We start from the raw sequence: 19,972 nt of genomic DNA, 5'->3' as shown, positions 1-19,972 counted from the left end.
CCACTGCATCCAAAGAAGCTGTACAAATCAAAAATAAATTCCAAGCATGTGAAGTCTCAAGCCCAACAATAAACAAATACTCAGGCAATACTGGTTTCTCAGCTAGTTTAACAAAAAATTACAGTGAGGATAGCATTAATGACCATTTTCTACACACTATAAAATTTAACTCATCTGAAGTGTTTGAAGTCTATAAAACAGTGGCAACTAAATTTTTTTTCTATGCATTTATGATATAAACTAATTGCATCAGAGACTGACAGAAAAAAAGGTAGCAAGCCCAAGGAGGAGTTGTGCGACATAAACAAAAGTGGATAGGCTAGTTTCTACATCTGAAAGGTATGATTAATTTCAAATCCGCTGCATGAAAGTGGTGCTAGATGCACCACTATGAGGATGCAAATTAGGTTTGCTTTCAGTACACACTGAAACTCTCGACAGCATTAGTTACCTTTGATTTAAAGCAACAAAGATACCACTGTCATCACCTTACTGATTTTGAATGAGGTCGTATATTAGGGTTACAAGAAGCTGGATGTTCCTTCTGTGATACTGCAGAAAGACTTGGCAGGAATGCAACCACTGTACATGATTGCTGGCAGCAGTGGTCACGAGAATGTACAGTCACAAGAAGACTAGGCTCTGGACAGCCATGTGGCACTACTGAGAGGAAAGGTGATCTTGTTCAGTGTACAGCTCTGGCGCTTCAGACTGCATGGGCAGCAGCAATTTTAGCTATTACAAATTAGCTACTGCAAAGACAGCTCAGAGCCAGAAATCCTGTAGCATGCATTCTACTGGCCCCAAACCACTGCCATCTGCGACTTCAGTGGTTTCAAGTAAGAGCTCATTGAAGGGCAGGGTGGAGGTCTATTGTATTTTCTGATGAAAGGTGGTTCTGCCTTGATGCCAGTTATGACCGTGTGTTGGTTAGGTGGAGGGCAGTGAAGGGCCTGCAACCAACTTATCTGCATTCTAGAAACACTGGACCTACACCAGGAGTCGGTACACCAGGAGTTGGTGTGTGATTTCATATCACAGCAGAAGCACTCTCGTGGTTATCCCTTGCACCCCGACTGCAAATTTGAACATCAATCTGATGATACGACCGGTTGTGCTGGCATTCATGAAAAGCAGTCCAGGGGTATTTTCTAAGAGAATAACACTTGCCCACATACCACTATTGCATCCCAACATGGTCTACAGAGCGTCTACACGACTTGGCCTGCTCAATTACCAGATCTGTCTCCAGTTGAGCACATATGTGACATCATAGGATGACAACTCCAGTGTCATCCACAAACAGTATTAACTGTCCCTATGTTGACTGACCAAGTGCAACAGGCATGGAACACCAACCTGAAAACTGACATCCGGCACCTGCACAACACAATGCATGCACGTTTTAATGCTTTCATTCAACATTCTGGCAGTTACACCAGTTACTAATGTACCAGCATTTCACATTCGCAATAGCTTACCTCGCACTTTCATCAACCTGTGACCTTGCAATGTTAATCACTTAAATATTTTACCTAGACAAATATATTCCTGAAATTTCATTACATTAATTTTTTTTGTATTGCAATTTTTTCTGTCAGTGTATTTTATTCAGTATGAACTAAAAACTCACTAATTACATTTTTCATTAATTTGTTGATGTATAGTCTTCTTTAGACCCCTCAGGAACGTGGAGTGAACCAACATATATATTGATCATGTGAAATGACAGTTACAAATTGTCTTAATAACCAACTACCCATAAAATGTTGTGAAACTGTGCTTAGTGAAGATAAATGTAATGTACTGAAATTAACAGAGATGACAGTGCTTTGAAAAGCAATGCTGCTTTCTCAGTTGTAGTTGATCTCCTACTGGTAGCTTAATGTCTAAATGACCACATCAATATTCAGTGTTAATCAATAATTATTTGTATAATGTACACTGAAAGACTGTTACATAAAACTACAATGCCATGATAACTTCAACTGTACTCAACTGTGGTGAGAGTTTTACTAAGTCTGAACAGATTTACGTATTTCTAATTTTCTCAAGTACTGGTGGTACTGTGTAAGATAAGACCAGGAAGTTAAGACAAAAGAGACACTGTACAATAAAGAGAAATTCTGACACACATTTTCTGAAAGGAAATTTCACCACATATTTTGTAAATGTGTTTATTTTATATGTCAATTTCTACCCATAAGAGCTTCATTTCAAACACTAATAATTCATTTGGGGTTGCACAAGTCATGCATATATGCCACAACATAGTTCTCCACAGTGGAGGAAAAAAACACACTTAACATAGATAAAAATGATTTTTCAAGGATGAGTACACACTAGGTCAGAGTAATTTGCATGAATAATAATAAGCCTTTAAATGTCATTTGTACGGTTTTTTTTTTATTAATGTCAAAAGGATGTTAGTCTGATTGGTGGATGTGTACTAGTTGAACAAGCCCAAACATTTTTTTCTTTTCTTTTTGACTTTAAACCATGTGATAATTGTTTGAAACTGGTCTGTAAAGCAAATCATATTTAGTAGCAGCACAGTGGAATTTTTGCCTTATCTTTATTTGCCCTGGTAAGATTACAACCTTCAAGCCATCTCTTACATCTATGAGATATCTTCAACAATTTTATATTACAGTATGCACACTACATGAGCTCTAAAATAGATACTATTTCTGAAATTATTCATTCTGGAAACAATTACTTGGCTGTGACTAAGCCGTTTCTCCACAACATCGTTTCTTACAGGAATGCTTGTCCTGCAAGTTATGCAAGAGAGCTTCTACCATGTTTCAAAGGTAGGGTAAAAGTGCTAGTAGAAGGAAGGGCGTGAGGACAAGTTGTGGGTCATGCCTGCATAACTCAGTCAGTAACAGCATTGCCCATGAAAGGCAAGATTCCAGGTTCAGGTTCCAGTACAGCACACAGATTTAATCTGCCAGGAAATTTCATATGTTTTCTTGCTTATTTCATCGTGTCTCTCAGACAGTGCAGCAATGCTTCTTGCCTTCAAGATAACAACAACAGTTTTGATCAAAATATTCACACTGCCTCTTATCTTTTGTCCTCATATTGTCCCATGTTTTTCTGCTTCATTCAAACTACACTAGTTTGCACAGTGGTGGATTGCAAATATGGGCTATACAAAAGAGACTTTTCTTCTCTCTTTCATAGTTTTTCATAAAATTACTAATTTTAAAATACTTCCCTTAATTGCAGAGTCAGTAAAAGCTCTACCATTATCTTTGAAAAAAAACCACTGCATTTCAAATACTGGCTCATCCAGACAGTTACAAATTGCAAAATAAATAAAATGAGATAAAAAAGTGATACGATGCACACAAACATTTCAGTAGTTATGGGAGCAAGTGATCAATTCTGAATGCAAGCTCTCAGAAAACTTGTGTGATTTTGCAAGCTAGCACATATTCCCTAAGAAACTGGCTGCCAACATTTATATGCATTACTTTGTTCAGTCAGCTTCAAATAATCTAACACTCACCAAGAAGAGGACGCGAACGTCTATGCTGACAGCATTTTGTGGTACTGTTAGCCAGTGACACAGCTCCAGAGCTGGTTCCAACACCCAATGGAAGTGATCTTGGACGTGTCACTGGTAACCAGAGCAAAGGTTCCACTGACATGTCTTCCCAAAGTGCCCCACTGCTTGGAGTTGAAAGAGAAGTGGCAGGTGTGTCAGGTGATGGAGTAGCTGAGCACAAGCCGGGAAGCAGTACATTCTGAAATGCAAAACAGGTACTTATAAGAGCAGTACTCAGTCAATATGAAATGCAAATTCACAAAAAGCACTCATGACAGAAAACCACTCTATTAGTTATAAACAGCGCATCAACACACTGCCTCAGTTCATTAAAGATGATCAACAAATCTGATTAACTAGTGAGTAGATCAGAGCTTCTAATTAGTTCATCCCCTCCAGTTATTTCAAGTACTATCACAGGAGGTGAAGAGCAAATAGGGGACTAGCCAGAGAAAATGCAGGAAGCACTCACTTAACAAAAGTAGAGCCAGTCAGGGGATTCCGAGATACTGACTACTGCACTCTGAAAACTTATTTCTATTGCTGTCATAGAAGATTATAGGATGTTATCAGAAAACAGAGGCAACACTCATCTGACAAAAAACAACAAAGGGACTTTCATATCTATCTATGTGTACATCTACACTCAACAAATCACTGTGAAGTGCATGGCAAAGGGTATGTCCCATTGTATCAGTCAATAGGGTTTTCTCCCCATTCCATTCACGTATGGAGTGCAGGAAGAATGACTGCTTAAATGCCTACATATGTGCTGTAATTAATCTAATCTTGTCTCAAAATCCTTATGGGAGTGATATGTAGGGTGCTGTAGTACATTCCTAGAGTTAGCATTTAAAGCCGCTTCTTGTAGCTTTTTATGTAAGCTTTCTCAGGATAGTTTACATCTGTCTTCAAGAGTCTACGAATTCAGTTTCTTGGTGACGTGCACAATTTTATGTTCCCCTGCATTTAAAGCCAATCTTTGCAACACTTTTAAATCTTATCAAGGTTTGACTGAATATTTATCCAGTTTCTTTCAGGCAGTACTTCATTATAGATAGTTCCATCCTCTGCAAAAAGTCTGAGGTTACTATTAATATTGCCCACAAGGTCATTAATATAAAACATGAAAAACAACGGCCTCAACACACATCCCTGGGGCACATCCAAAGTCACTTCTACATCTGTTGATGACTCTCCATCCAGCATAACATGCTGTGTTTTCCCAATAAAAAAATCTTCAATCTGGTCACAAATTTCCCTCAATACCACATACAATTGCACTTTTGGCACGAAGTATCAAAAATGGCTCGAAGCACTAAGGGACTTAACATCTGAGGTCATCAGTCCCCTAGACTTAGAACTACTTAAACCTAAGGACATCACATACATCCATGTACGAGGCAGGATTCAAACCTGCGACCGTAGCAGCTGCGTGGTTCCGGACTGAAGCGCCTAGAACCGCTCGACCACCGCGGTCGGCGTATGAAGTATAGATGTGGTACACAGTCAAGTGCTATGAGAAATCAAGAAATACTGCATTTACTTGGCTTCTTTGGTTCAAAGTTTTCAGTATGTCATGTGAGGAAAGTGTGAGTTGGGATTCACATGATCAATGCTTCCAGAATCCATGATGTTGGCATTGAGGAGGTAATTCTGTTTGATATATATCATTGTGTTTGAGCTTAGAACGTGTTCTTAGACTCTACAAGACACTGATGCCAAGGACACTGGACACTAGTTTTGTTGATCACTTTTACTACCCTTCATGTAAATGAGCATGACCTGTGCTTTCTTCCAACTACTGGGGACAGGTTTTTGTTTGAGGGATCTGTGAGATGATGTAGTTAATGAAGGGTGCTAACTCAGCCACAAACTCAAGATTGAATCTGATAGGGATTCCATTGGGACCTGGAGCTTCATTCAACATTAATTATTGCAGCTGTTTCTCAATACCACTGACACTAAAACTTATTTCACTCATCTTTTCAGTGGTACGAAGATCAAAGTGGAGCAATTTTACTGGTTTTTTCTTTGTAAATGCTTTTGCTTTGCTACTTTCAATTTCAGTTCCTGTCTCATTCACAAGTGAATGGACACTAATTTCAGTGCCAATTAACAGCCTTTACATTTCACCAGAATTTCTTTGGGATTTTGTGAAAGATCATTTCAGTGTCTTCTGCTATGGTAGTCACTGAAGGCTTCACATGTTGCCCTCTTGACAGCCAAAACACATTTCATTTAGCATCTTTCTACCTATATCTCTATGCCTTATTTTCCATCTATTATACAGCAGTCCCTGTTTCTCTGGAAGTTTCTTTACAGTGATTGTATACCATGTCGGGTCCTTCCCGTTATGAACTGTTCTACTGGATATATATCTATGCAGTTTGTGGTTAACTATTCTTTCAAACCTGATCCACAGTTCCACTACATACTTGTGTTCTGTGCTAAAAGTTTTAAGCTCCTCACTGAGATATGGCCCTACTAACTATTTTATCTAGTTTGTTTTGGTGTGTGTGTGTGTGTTTTCAGAGCTTATGGGCACTCAACGGCAAGCATGTCAGCACCCTTACCGTCATTGAAACAAACAAATGTGGATAAAGTATCCAAAATTGTTTCATACAGCAAGGTGGAAATCCATAAAATGATACTCATTCACTCACTCTCACCTCGCTCGCACTGAGCCACACAATCACTCTTATCTCATATGCCCGAAGACAACTGAGAAAGGGTGAAAGGTGCTATGCCTGTGATTAAAACAATGTAATATCACACAACAACCAAAAAATAATAATAAAAAGGCGGGGAAGGGAAATTTGAGTGGCTGACCACTTATAAGCTGCATGGGTGAGCCAGTCTCCCCATTAACACATTAAGAACATATCCCCAAAAATTTAGGAAACAAGTTGGACATATCACCGAACCTTAAAACTCTCACCACATCTGTGTGTATGTTACCTGAAATAAAGGGCAGATGTGCTGGCAAATCTGCTGCTGCCTTCTGGGCAGAAAAAAAAACCACAGTCTCATATAATGTGGTGCACAATGATATGTACACAACAAGCACTACACATTGGAGGGTACAAGAAACCATACATCATATGGCTGTGGCCTATGTGAAGACAATAAGGAGAATCTTGTCCCATCCACATGGCTGAAAAGAGGTACACCATTGCTGCACTGTAGGTTTTGCTAGACAGAGCTTATTGTCCATCACTTCCAGCCACTCATCTTCCCATCAGCACATGAAGCTGCAACTCAACAGTCAGACGAGAGAGTGCACACTGATCTAACCAAGGATCAAGACATGTCTCCTTGTCTGCTACATCTGCCTATGCTCACAGCAGAAACACACCTCCTTCCACAGCCATTGTAGCCAGAGGAGGGCAATTTTCTGAGCTGGATACAAGTGTTGCAGAGACCGAAGGGCACTCATGGAGTTGGAACAGATAAAAAATTTAGCAGGTATGGCACACCTCATCTGCTCCAGTGCCCTGAAGAGCACAGATAATTTGGTATCAAAGACGGTGATCTCTGAAGACAACCAAATCTTGAGGACACAATGATCAGCAAAAACAACAAAACAACCAACAGAGTCCCCTGTTTAGATAGACCCATCTGTAAATACAGCTACATGGTTGTGGTGCCCATTTAAAACATCAGAAAACATCACATTAAAAACATAATCAGAAATGCAATCTCTCTAGTGCTGCACTAAATCTAAAACTGCTCTGGGCTTCTACAGTAATGAGGATGACAGTCAGTTAAAACTCAGGATTTGAGCCTGTACATTTCCCACATGAAGGGACTCCTATACATTTCGCGCAGACCCAAAATGGCCTCATTACCTGTGGGTGATTCATAAAGAGGCATTCCATAGCAGGATGAGCAATGGTAAGGTACGGTGTGGAAGTGGGAGCGTGAGTAGCTGACACATCTGACGAACGATGAGAAGCTGCTGCTGGATGGTTAGTAGCAGTTCACGAGCGTCTCAATGGGTATGGGGCTGGTCCTGCAAGCACCCATGTCCAGCCTAATTCCGTCATGGTGTACAGCGTAATGACTTTCAGGTACAAAGATTTTGCTGATCCGTACACTGTGCACTTATAACTCCAGCCACAATCAAACGAAATTCCTATAAAACTAGAGCAGATGTGCCCTGTCTCTTCCCCATAGTTTGTGTTGAATACTTCGTGTGTCCCATAGAGAAGCACTTTTCTGTCAGAATATGGCTGCATTGCAGAATCGTAAAATAAATTATGTTTAGTTACATCAAAACAGTGTGCTCGGTGAGTAGTGCCTGACTAAAAATCCAAATATCTAGAGTTCAATTCCCAGTTCAGCTTGGAGCTTTTTTTTCCTGTAACACTTCTTTTGCCATCTCTTCCAATGATTTGTTAATGCGAGAAATGTTCAGTTACACCATGTCACATGAGTCCATATTACTATTCAGGTCCCCTTACTAGTTGACTGGGTAAGTCTGTTCTAAGATTGGAGGGAGACATGGTTATACAATCTCCAACAGGACCTCTTGGAGTGGGAATGACATTGTCACCACACTTATAGGTCTTATGTTATTTACAATCAATTTTGGTTTTACATTATACCATCTTCAGGCCCTGAGTACAGTAAACACATCATTTTTCATAACTATGTACATGCAGCATCAAATTATCTTCAGTTTTCAAAACTGATCATTGTGAATTCCGTTAAACTAAAATAATTTGGTTATAATAGAGGGAAACATTCCACGTAGGAAATATATATCTAAAAACAAAGATGATGTGACTTACCAAATGAAAGTGCTGGCAGGTCGACAGACACACAAACAAACACAAACATACACACAAAATTCAAGCTTTCGCAACAAACTGTTGCCTCATCAGGAAAGAGGGAAGGAGAGGGGAAGACGAAAGGAAGTGGGTTTTAAAGGAGAGGGTAAGGAGTCATTCCAATCCCGGGAGCGGAAAGACTTACCTTAGGGGGAAAAAAGGACAGGTATACACTCGCACACACGCACATATCCATCCACACATACAGACACAAGCAGACATATTTAAAGACAAAGAGTTTGGGCAGAGATGTCAGTCGAGGCAGAAGTGTAGAGGCAAAGAAGTTGTTGAAAGACAGGTGAGGTATGAGTGGCGGCAACTTGAAATTAGCGGAGATTGAGGCCTGGCGGATGACGAGAAGAGAGGATATACTGAAGGGCAAGTTCCCATCTCCGGAGTTCGGATAGGTTGGTGTTGGTGGGAAGTATCCAGATAACCCGGACGGTGTAACACTGTGCCAAGATGTGCTGGCCGTGCACCAAGGCATGTTCAGCCACAGGGTGATCCTCATTACCAACAAACACTGTCTGCCTGTGTCCATTCATGCGAATGGACAGTTTGTTGCTGGTCATTCCCACATAGAATGCGTCACAGTGTAGGCAGGTCAGTTGGTAGATCACGTGGGTGCTTTCACACGTGGCTCTGCCTTTGATCGTGTACACCTTCCGGGTTACAGGACTGGAGTAGGTGGTGGTGGGAGGGTGCATGGGACAGGTTTTACACCGGGGGCGGTTACAAGGGTAGGAGCCAGAGGGTAGGGAAGGTGGTTTGGGGATTTCATAGGGATGAACTAAGAGGTTACGAAGGTTAGGTGGACGGCGGAAAGACACTCTTGGTGGAGTGGGGAGGATTTCATGAAGGATGGATCTCATTTCTGGGCAGGATTTTAGGAAGTCGTATCCCTGCTGGAGAGCCACATTCAGAATCTGATCCAGTCCCGGAAAGTATCCTGTCACAAGTGGGGCACTTTTGTGGTTCTTCTGTGGGAGGTTCTGGGTTTGAGAGGATGAGGAAGTTGCTCTGGTTATTTGCTTCTGTACCAGGTCGGGAGGGTAGTTGCGGGATGCGAAAGCTGTTGTCAGGTTGTTGGTGTAATGCTTCAGGGATTCCGGACTGGAGCAGATTCGTTTGCCACGAAGACCTAGGCTGTAGGGAAGGGACCGTTTGATGTGGAATGGGTGGCAGCTGTCGTAATGGAGGTACTGTTTCCTCTCCAACCTCAACTCCTTTGGTTCCATCAGATTCACCTGGTCCTACTCCAAATCCCATGCCACTTTCCTTGATGTTGACCTCCACCTGTCCAATGGCCAGCTTCACACGTCCGTCCACATCAAACCCACCAACAAGCAACAGTACCTCCATTACGACAGCTGCCACCCATTCCACATCAAACGGTCCCTTCCCTACAGCCTAGGTCTTCGTGGCAAACGAATCTGCTCCAGTCCGGAATCCCTGAAGCATTACACCAACAACCTGACAACAGCTTTCGCATCCCGCAACTACCCTCCCGACCTGGTACAGAAGCAAATAACCAGAGCAACTTCCTCATCCTCTCAAACCCAGAACCTCCCACAGAAGAACCACAAAAGTGCCCCACTTGTGACAGGATACTTTCCGGGACTGGATCAGATTCTGAATGTGGCTCTCCAGCAGGGATACGACTTCCTAAAATCCTGCCCAGAAATGAGATCCATCCTTCATGAAATCCTCCCCACTCCACCAAGAGTGTCTTTCCGCCGTCCACCTAACCTTCGTAACCTCTTAGTTCATCCCTATGAAATCCCCAAACCACCTTCCCTACCCTCTGGCTCCTACCCTTGTAACCGCCCCCGGTGTAAAACCTGTCCCATGCACCCTCCCACCACCACCTACTCCAGTCCTGTAACCCGGAAGGTGTACACGATCAAAGGCAGAGCCACGTGTGAAAGCACCCACGTGATCTACCAACTGACCTGCCTACACTGTGACGCATTCTATGTGGGAATGACCAGCAACAAACTGTCCATTCGCATGAATGGACACAGGCAGACAGTGTTTGTTGGTAATGAGGATCACCCTGTGGCTGAACATGCCTTGGTGCACGGCCAGCACATCTTGGCACAGTGTTACACCGTCCGGGTTATCTGGATACTTCCCACCAACACCAACCTATCCGAACTCCGGAGATGGGAACTTGCCCTTCAGTATATCCTCTCTTCTCGTCATCCGCCAGGCCTCAATCTCCGCTAATTTCAAGTTGCCGCCACTCATACCTCACCTGTCTTTCAACAACTTCTTTGCCTCTACACTTCTGCCTCGACTGACATCTCTGCCCAAACTCTTTGTCTTTAAATATGTCTGCTTGTGTCTGTATGTGTGGATGGATATGTGCGTGTGTGCGAGTGTATACCTGTCCTTTTTTCCCCCTAAGGTAAGTCTTTCCGCTCCCGGGATTGGAATGACTCCTTACCCTCTCCTTTAAAACCCACTTCCTTTCGTCTTCCCCTCTCCTTCCCTCTTTCCTGATGAGGCAACAGTTTGTTGCGAAAGCTTGAATTTTGTGTGTATGTTTGTGTTTGTTTGTGTGTCTGTCGACCTGCCAGCACTTTCATTTGGTAAGTCACATCATCTTTGTTTTTAGATATATAAACTAAAATAATTTGTTTACATATGCACATGTGATCAGCCAAGTGATGAAAACTTAACAAAAGACAAGAGCTGTGGGTAGTGTCTATACTATATCATATTTATAATTATTGCTCCAAAACTGTGCAGCCTATGGCATAGATGTGTTAGGTAAGAGCAGTGAAGGTACACAAATTGATCATCTGTACATGGGATTATTCAGTAGAATCAGTTTTGACTACATCAGCCCTCGGAGAGAGGCTGTACGACATTGGAGCAGTCCCCAACAGACTGTCTTTGCTTCTCATTCTGTCTGGTAAGTCGCCCTTGACCTGCAGTTCTGGGTGACTTTTCCATAATTCTCCCAATTTGCTAAACCTCAACAAGGCTTTCCCTTCATACCTCTTCCTTCCTTTTCAATCCTTAAACCTAAATAAGGAGCCATTGGCTCCGAAAGCTTGCGCATTTTGCTGACTTTTATGCGTTCACTCCTGCCACCACTTGGTGAAAAGGGTATTTTGTTTATACACCTACCTCAGATATTAAATAAACTTCTATGAACATGACAGGAAGTCCCGCAACAGCCGTAACCAAAACACACAACACTAGAGCAGGAAAAGATGGCTAAGTTTTCAAAGTTCAAAGTTCTCTGTATAGATAATTCAGAGACTTCATTCAGGTAGGTCAAGGATCAACATTCAACACTGCAAATATTGCAAACAAGTCTGTGCCAATTTGTTCCAATGACAATATGTCTGGATCCTCCCTTGTTACAATTGTTCAAAAAAAACATGGACATGCAGTTTCCAGGGCTCTTGGGTGTCCAGCCGGTTGCATCGTTGAAGTCCCACGATATTTTGGCAAATAGCCTTTCTGATGGAATGGTCTGTCTGCTAATTGTCAGTGTTGTTTATGTCCGTCAGTTGGGCTTCAATTCCCTGTGCCAATAGTCTGATTGTGGCTGCAAAAATTTCAATTGTGAGCACCGACGCTTCGATTGTGGCCACCGGCAATCCGCTTGCAGGCACCGACCCAGGTCCACACAGTCCCCGGTGTCGCACCTTTTGGTGGAAGATGCAGAATCCCGCGGAGTGCCCCCGGTGCCCATCGTGGAAGGATCTCATGTCCACTCGAGGTGTGACTCCTAGGTGGAGCAATGTAATGGTTTCCATGCCTTGCTGAGTTGAAAACCTGTGTCTCGGTTTATGAGATTGTCCGTTACATGAATTTCAATGGCCTTCTTGAAGATGATGTCCTAGTAGAAGCTGTAGGGGGCCAGAAGCTTGGTCTCTTCGTATTTCGCATTCTGTCAAGTTTTCAAGCAGTGTTCTGCCAGTGCCAATTTGTTGGGCTGTCCTGGGTCCGTTTCGCGTTGGTGTTCTTTGCACTAGAAAATGTGTTCCGCAAGAACAGGTACAGCAATCGACAGATCCAGACAGCCCTCAGATGACGGAAACACAGCAGAAGCCCAGATGAAAAACAGTCTAAAGATGAGGAACCAGGCCTTGCCATTCTACTGTATGCAGGCAACGTGATGTCAAAAATTGGGAGACTGCTAAAACCACACAAAATTGACATGGTCTTCCAACCACCATCCAAGATACGCGCCTTACTGGGGACAGTGAAAGACGGATTTGGCCTCAAGAAAGCGGGTGTATATAATATTCCATGTGGTTGCGGCAAATCTTACATGGCCAAACAATCCAAACAACCATAGACCGCTGCAAGGAATACCAATGCCACACATGCCTAGGCAAGCCCAACAAATCAGCACTGGCAGAACACTGCTTGGAAACTGGACGCAATGTGAAATAAGAAGATACCAAGATTCAGCCCCCCAATAGCTCCTACTGTGACAGCATCTTCAAGCAGGCCATTTAAATTTGCATAACGAACAATCTCATAAATCGAGACACAGGTTTTCAACTCAGCAACGCATGGAATCTATGACTTAGCTATATCAAGAAGTCACGCCTCAAGCGGACACCAGATCCTTCCACGATGGCCGCCGGGTACACTCCACGGAATTCTGCACCTTCCACCACCTGGTGCGACGCCATGGACAGCATAGACCTGGGTCGGTGCCCACAAATGGATTGTCAGTGGGCGCAATTGAAGTGTCAGTGCTTGCAATCAGAATGTCGGCGGCTGCAATCGAACTGTCAGCGCAGGGAAATCAAAGCCCGACTGACAGACACAAATAATGCCGACAGTGAGCAGACAGACCATTCCATCAGAACCACCTGATGATGGCATGAAGGTTATTCGCTGAGATATCATGGGACTTGAACGATCGCATCCGGCTGGACACCCAAGAGCCCTGGACACAACGCATACGCCGGGAAAGCCTCCGATCACATGGACATGCAGTTGCATGTGAGAAAAGTAGTATCAGTATTGTCCATTAATATGTATGAGTAAGGCTTCCTAAGCTTTCTGAAATAATTCAGAAACCTCAAACCTGAATAAATCATCATCCATTTTCAAATCAACATCTGGTCATATTTCATGCAGTGTCCGGTGCCAAAGGAAAACATCAGTTTTTTTCTTATTGTTAGGATTTTATGCAGCCATTTATTAGAATGGTTCCAAATTACTTTGGTGAGATACTCAGTCTAAGGAATAACACAAAGCATAACCAGTATTCCAGCAAAAACTGACTTGCACTGCCATATGGCAGTAGCAGTCAGTCAGTGTGGTGTGGTCCAATACATGAGATGTGAAAGGTCAGGCAAGAAAGACGTGGTGAAAAATTTTTGTACCAATCTCAGAAGTGTGATAAACACAAATGTTATGAAATAAATTATTACAGCTCTATTATTTCAAGCAAATGACATAATTAAAAATAACACACCACAGCTCATACAAACATATCAGTGGCACACTGTCAAACAACAAACTACCAGAATACACAACGGCACATATTTAGGAATTACTAAAATGAATTTAAAATCATTTCTTATAAATAAATACCTCTATAGGCTGAAATAATTCCAAACTACTGTAAGTACTATGAAACCAAAGTCTACTTGTTAATAGATCTGCAAGCTACTATCGTATATAAATTTTTGTAAGTAGTGAAAGAAGATACAAAATTAGGTATAGACAATGGAAGAACTTGTGCTGCATGGCAGAACTGTTTGTTAGAAGCAGATGTGCACTTATGAGAAGCAGATATACACCACTGAAAATAAGCATAGAAATAATTACCTTATTTTGTACTGCAAAATTTGTAAAAACATTTATATTTATATAAATGAAAAACAAAATGCATGCCTTGCAAAAATCTGGCATCCAAAAAATCTAAACACTAATTACAGGAAAAACTGACAGTGTCTCAGTTCAAATATTTAGTCAAAGTAGTTCAGGTGACTGGCCTGGAAAAGAATAGTTCTGAAATTTGTTGCCACAAAATGGAAACAGACTTCAAATATATAAAAGATATCTACAGCAAAAAATTAATCCCGTAACACATAAAACTAAGATATTACAACACAGTCATCAAATCAGGATGCCTTTATGAGGCTGAAACACATTTCAAACAGACTGACAGGGCAAGATATGTAACTGGAAAAAATTTTAGGTACAAATTAGACTGAATAAGCAACTTAAAAAACTAAGAGCAAATACAGGAACTGAAAAGTATACAGCACTTATTCACATGAGGAAAAAACGCAACTACAATTCTACAGGCATATTAGAACAATGGAACCAACCAGTAGACAGGTTGTGGAATTCTCTGAAAGTTATCTATAATGTACTTATGTCTGAAAAGTGCTGCACAAATAGTCAGATCTTGACAAGATTTCAACATGATGCAAAAATTGGCAGTAGCTTTAAATGTTTAGAATACAATCAGTTAACTCATACAAATACCTGGGTGTGACAATTTGTAGGGATATGAAATGTAAAGATAACATAGGCTCAGTCATAGGTAAAGAAGGTGACATGATTCAGTGCACTGGTAGAATATCCTGAAAGCAGTCTATGATGGAGACTGGTTACATAACAGTTGCATGACCCATCATAGAATATAACTGAATTATGTGTGATCTGTACCAAATATGACTAACAGAGGCTACTGGATGTATACACAGAAGGGCAACAGGAATGGTCACAGGTTTGTTTTACCTGTGAGGGAGTGTCATAGAGATGCTACAGAAACTAAAATGCCAGATACTTAAAGATAGATGAAACTATCCTGAAAGTATTTGCTTACAAAGTTTCGAAAACAAGCTTTAAATGATAAATCTAGGAATATACTGTAGCCCCTATCTTTCTGTAGAGGACATGTGGTCAAAATTAGATCAATTATTAATTACAGCACACACAGAGGCATTTAAAATCATTCTTCCCACACTCCATATCTGAATAGAATTGAGAGGGGTACCCTCAACCATGTACTTTGGGGCGGTCTGTAGAGTATGGATTTAGATGTAGAAGTCACAGTAAAGCTAAAATTGGTACAGTAAAATGGATTGGTGCAGTAAAAGTAGACCTGAAAAATGCAGCAAAAACACAACAAAATATGCCACACAAAAAACTTTTTACATGGAAGATTCACGACTGAACTGTTGACCTGACAGAAAAACTTAAGAAAACCAGTACAATCTAACATGATAATAGGAGAAGTGTACATTCTGAGAGAATGAGAGAAATTTGGGCACTATGGAAAGGTCAAACAAATCTCTGTAATGCCCTTTGTTGTACACTGTGCTGGTTAGTGATGCCCAGACATCGACGTCATCATCATAATCAACAACAACATGTATTAACCTTTATACATAAATGTGACATTATCAGAGCCAACAATTGATGATTACATGCAAAAAGAAATGTCGATAAATAAATAAATGCCAAGGCTTAAAAATGATTCTGAACACCATAAATAAATAACAAAAATGTTCTAATAAGAATAATTTTGCGATTTCTAAGTCCAAGTAATATAAAACTGAATTATTTTAGTCTAAAATTGAATGACAAATAAAAACAGACTTAAAACCTAAAACAAAGAGGTAACAGTTGGCAGTTCTATTGCATAAGAATAGTGTATCTGTCCTGTACCTCATGTTCCTATTTTGATGGCTGGTAAATAAATATTTCCTGTATTGTTTGTGTGCCTGTTGACGACTCAAAACTTCCACTGTTCTGCAAGTTGTTACCTTTATTTACAAATTATTTATATTCTTGTAAAGCTTTCCACAGCTTACTAATATATACATCTGTTTTCGGTTTATCATACAACATTAAATCAATACATTTTATTTTACTCAATGAGGTTATTGTCTTTAACTAGAATCAAATCAGTAATATGTGGAGTTAATGGTTTTCTCTGAACTTCACATTAAAAAGTCAGGAATTTTACAAGAAACTAACCATGGATGCCGGAGATGGAGTGGCTTGAGGCTGCAACTGCTGCACTAAAACTGCTGTAAGTGCTCGGTTCTGAGCTTCAAGATCTTTAATACGTCGTTGCAGAGTGCCTATTTCTTCTCGCAAGCCCTGTAAAAGATTCCTAGTGTTAACATGGATCTCAGTTAAAGAACATAAATTACAAAAGAATTACTAACAGTCCATAACTGATGTCATGAAGTATACTAACAATACCTAATGTCCAAAACACAAGTTGTCAGCAAATAATTTAATGAACTGCCACAGTATCATACAACATTTTATATCAGTTGGTACTCAACAGGTTCAGGTACAGGTAAAGCCAGTACGAATTTTTAAATAACAGATGACATTTCATTCCCACCCAAGAGGAAAATGGAGGATGAAAAGATTTTCAAGCACATTATTTTGTATTACTTGATGAAATGTCAGTTTTGTACAGTTGATAGTTATGATGACTGGAGCACTATTATTCCAAAGTGTTTTCTGCAGGTAATATGTCATTTTGGGTTATGATTACAATATAATTCTGTAGTGGGCTACAGGAACACTTTTATTTGGATACTATGTGCAAGGTGTACACACTTCCACATTTGTGAGTAACATCAACATGCTAGGCTTCGACTTATGTGATTTCACTCGCACACGTGTTGAAGTTACTGCATGGGCAGAAGGCTCAATTGATGGGCCTTTGCCAGACTTTTTCAACATTGTGTGATAATGGTTCACTTCCATCATTCCTGGTGTCAATTTTAATGAGAAAATCACATTTCCTATTCAATATAATTACCAAAAACTACAAAAAAAATTTGAAAGTCACATTGTTATCATGATGGCTCGTTTAGACAGCACGGTACTTTTTATGGGTCGACCGAAGCGTCCAATCCCACCCGTCGGCTTTGACCCATGAGGTAAAGCTGTTGTGGTGTATGACGTCATGATGGCGCGGAGTTTGATTTGTGAGTGTGGCGTGTTTGTAGGTGTCATCGTGTTGTGGTCCGTTATGCCCTCTGGTGGTGTGTTTAGGGGTTTTGTGTAGTGTGGTATAATGGGTTCAGTTTGGTCTTGCTCACTGTACTGAGTTGTTCAAGTTTTGGCTGTGTTTCTAGCAGAATTCGTTTTAGTAAGTTAACTATTTAGTGGTTTTGTGTGAAAGTTATTGTAGTGCTGTTCGCTGTAGGTCATGTGTTAATTTGAGTAAATTAATTGGTTGCTGTTTTTGGTCAGGTATGAATACGAAGGATAAAATCAACAGCACTCGCCTGCATGCAATGATGGGCAATACTCCGTTGGAGCTTATTAAGTTTTGACAGATCTTTAGTTTGTTAGCGGAGATTGTGAAGTGCTCTGTTGGTGAGCAAGAAATGAAATTGGGCAAAGTTCCGACATCTCGGACCATGGACGGTTACATGCGGTATTGCCGTAAGGATGGCATTTGGTGTTCCATATGGCGCAGTTCCTGGTTCGAGAAGTCTAGGTTGGGCATGTGCGAGATTGTATTGATGACGTATTATTTTTGTTATAGATCCTCACATAGTTTTTGCGCGCATGAGACTGGTGTGAGTGAGAGGCGTGTGCTTGATTGGTTTTCGTTTTGTCGTGAAGTATGTTCTGAGTTTATTAAGTACAGGGGTAAGTTGAGTGGGCCTGGGGTTGTTGTGGAGTTGGACAAGTCGCAGTTTGGGAAAAGGAAATATGGGAGGGGTAAGTCTGTGGTTGGTGTCTGGGTGTGGGGGGCTGTTGTTTCGGGGGGTGGGTGTTACGAATGTGTTTTCAGGGTTGTGGAGGGGAGGTCTAAGGTGGAATTAGTGGGGTTAATTGAGGAGTATACAGAACCGGGTTCCACAGTAGCTTCAAATGCAACATTTTCTTGGGTGAGAGGGGGTACAATCATTTAGTTGTTAATCACAGCTTAGAGTTTAAAAATTATGAGACGGGGGCTTGTACAAATACTATAGAGGGGATGTGGGGAGCCATTAAGTCAGTTCTTGGGAGGGGGAAGAGGCGCTCGTCCAAGCTTCAGTCTCATTTAGATGAGTACTGTTGGCAGAAGAGCGTCCCTGAGGGCTATTGTTTTTTTCAGGGCTATTAGTAATATGTATAGGCCGAAAGTGGTTAGTTTGGGTGGGTGGGTGGCTGTGGCACGGGGGGGAGGGGGGGTGTTGGTTTGTGATTTAGTTGTGGAGGATCTATTTTGTTGAAGTTTTTGCTGAGTTGTAGTGTGTGATTGAGATTTTTTTTTTATTTTGCATTTGGCTTTTGTTTATGGGTTTTTTATTTTGGGGTGAGGGGGGAGGTTGGGTTGGAGGGGTGGGGTGTGGGAGGGTTGGGTCTTTCTTTTGGTTGTGTATTTTTTCGTTGGTTTTGTGTGTGTGTGTGTGTGTGTGTGTGTGTGTGTGTGTGTGCACGCGCGATTGTAGTGGCTGACCTAGGTTGTAGCGCCGGAACGTTGTTGTGGTAAGTTTTTATTTTTTTTTTGTTTTAGTGTATTTGTTGTGTGTTGGGGTCGAGGGAAGTGTTCCATTACAATGTGTGGTTGTGGCTGTTGGTGTTCCAGCATCGGGAGTTGTTGATCTATACAGGTCAAGGGAAGTGTTTGATCTCAATTTATGTGAGCGAGAGCTGCTGTTTAGCTATACAGGCAAGGGAAGTGGTAGATTCTAACTTGTGGGATCGGGAGCTGCTGTTGAGCTATGTAGGTCAAGGGAAGTGTCCGATTCCAGATGATATTATGTTTAGTGGAATTTGGGGAGTTTTGTGTTGTCGGTTTTTTCGTCATTTTGTTTCGTTTTGTATGGGGGTGTGTGTCTAAATTTGTTTATATTTAGTTTGTCCCCACCCAAAAAACCCCAATTTCCCGCGCTTGTCCCATTAGTGTCATTAGGCTTTTTGTGGAACGTGTGTGTGTTTGTTTTTCAATGTATTTTCGTGTTTATAATGTTTACGTAATGACGTCTTAAGCGCCATATTGGATTCGTGGTTTATGGTCGTTTCCGCCATATTTGTGACGTCACGGGTCAAAGCAGACAGGTGGAATCAGACGCTTCCGTATTTCCCTTTTCATAGGCTTGGGCACATTGCTCATGCTATGCTCTTACCTACCTCAAGCCTGATAGCTGATCTACCTATCCATTTACAGGAATATCTACTGTTCACTGAGAACCATAATGCAAATTTGCAGTCAAAAACCATTGCTATGAGTGAAAGAATATATCACACTTAAAGAAATGTCACCTATGGATTAGAACACTGAAATAATTCAGCCATGCATATGTTTCATATACTACATTACTAACTTTCTGCAAGAAACTGGCCTCAACTATGAGAGTCCATGTGGACAAGTGCAAGACAGAAAAACACTGGAAGATAATCACACAAGAAAATGTATCAGTGGTGATTTATGTAGGTCTCACTTCATTTCCTCGTGGTTACAGTCAATTTACTACAAGGACACTTAAAGTAACACTACAGAAAAAGGGAACCATAAACATTATTCTTCTAATAAATCACATTATTTCTGATAAAATATGCTAGTGAAATTTAATTTTATTTTAAATACTATAAAATGAATTCTGTTTCATGATAA

The 19,972-nt window shown here is 41.1% G+C and overlaps 1 protein-coding gene across 1 annotated transcript in view; it reads right to left on the bottom strand.

Annotated features, from left to right (window-relative positions):
• Window positions 1-19,972, bottom strand: part of LOC124776545 — a 149,739-nt gene that overhangs the window by 50,240 nt on the left and 79,527 nt on the right. Inside the window, exons 6-7 of the mRNA XM_047251580.1 lie at window positions 16,372-16,497; window positions 3,518-3,755 (exon numbers count right to left, since the gene is read on the bottom strand). Coding sequence (XP_047107536.1) covers window positions 3,518-3,755; window positions 16,372-16,497 — 364 coding nt within the window. The remainder of the gene's footprint in view (window positions 1-3,517; window positions 3,756-16,371; window positions 16,498-19,972) is intronic.

The sequence above is a fragment of the Schistocerca piceifrons genome, chromosome 1 (assembly GCF_021461385.2).
Source record: "Schistocerca piceifrons isolate TAMUIC-IGC-003096 chromosome 1, iqSchPice1.1, whole genome shotgun sequence".
Classification (NCBI taxonomy): Eukaryota; Metazoa; Arthropoda; class Insecta; order Orthoptera; family Acrididae; genus Schistocerca; species Schistocerca piceifrons.
This window is presented reverse-complemented; position numbering and strand designations above follow the sequence as displayed.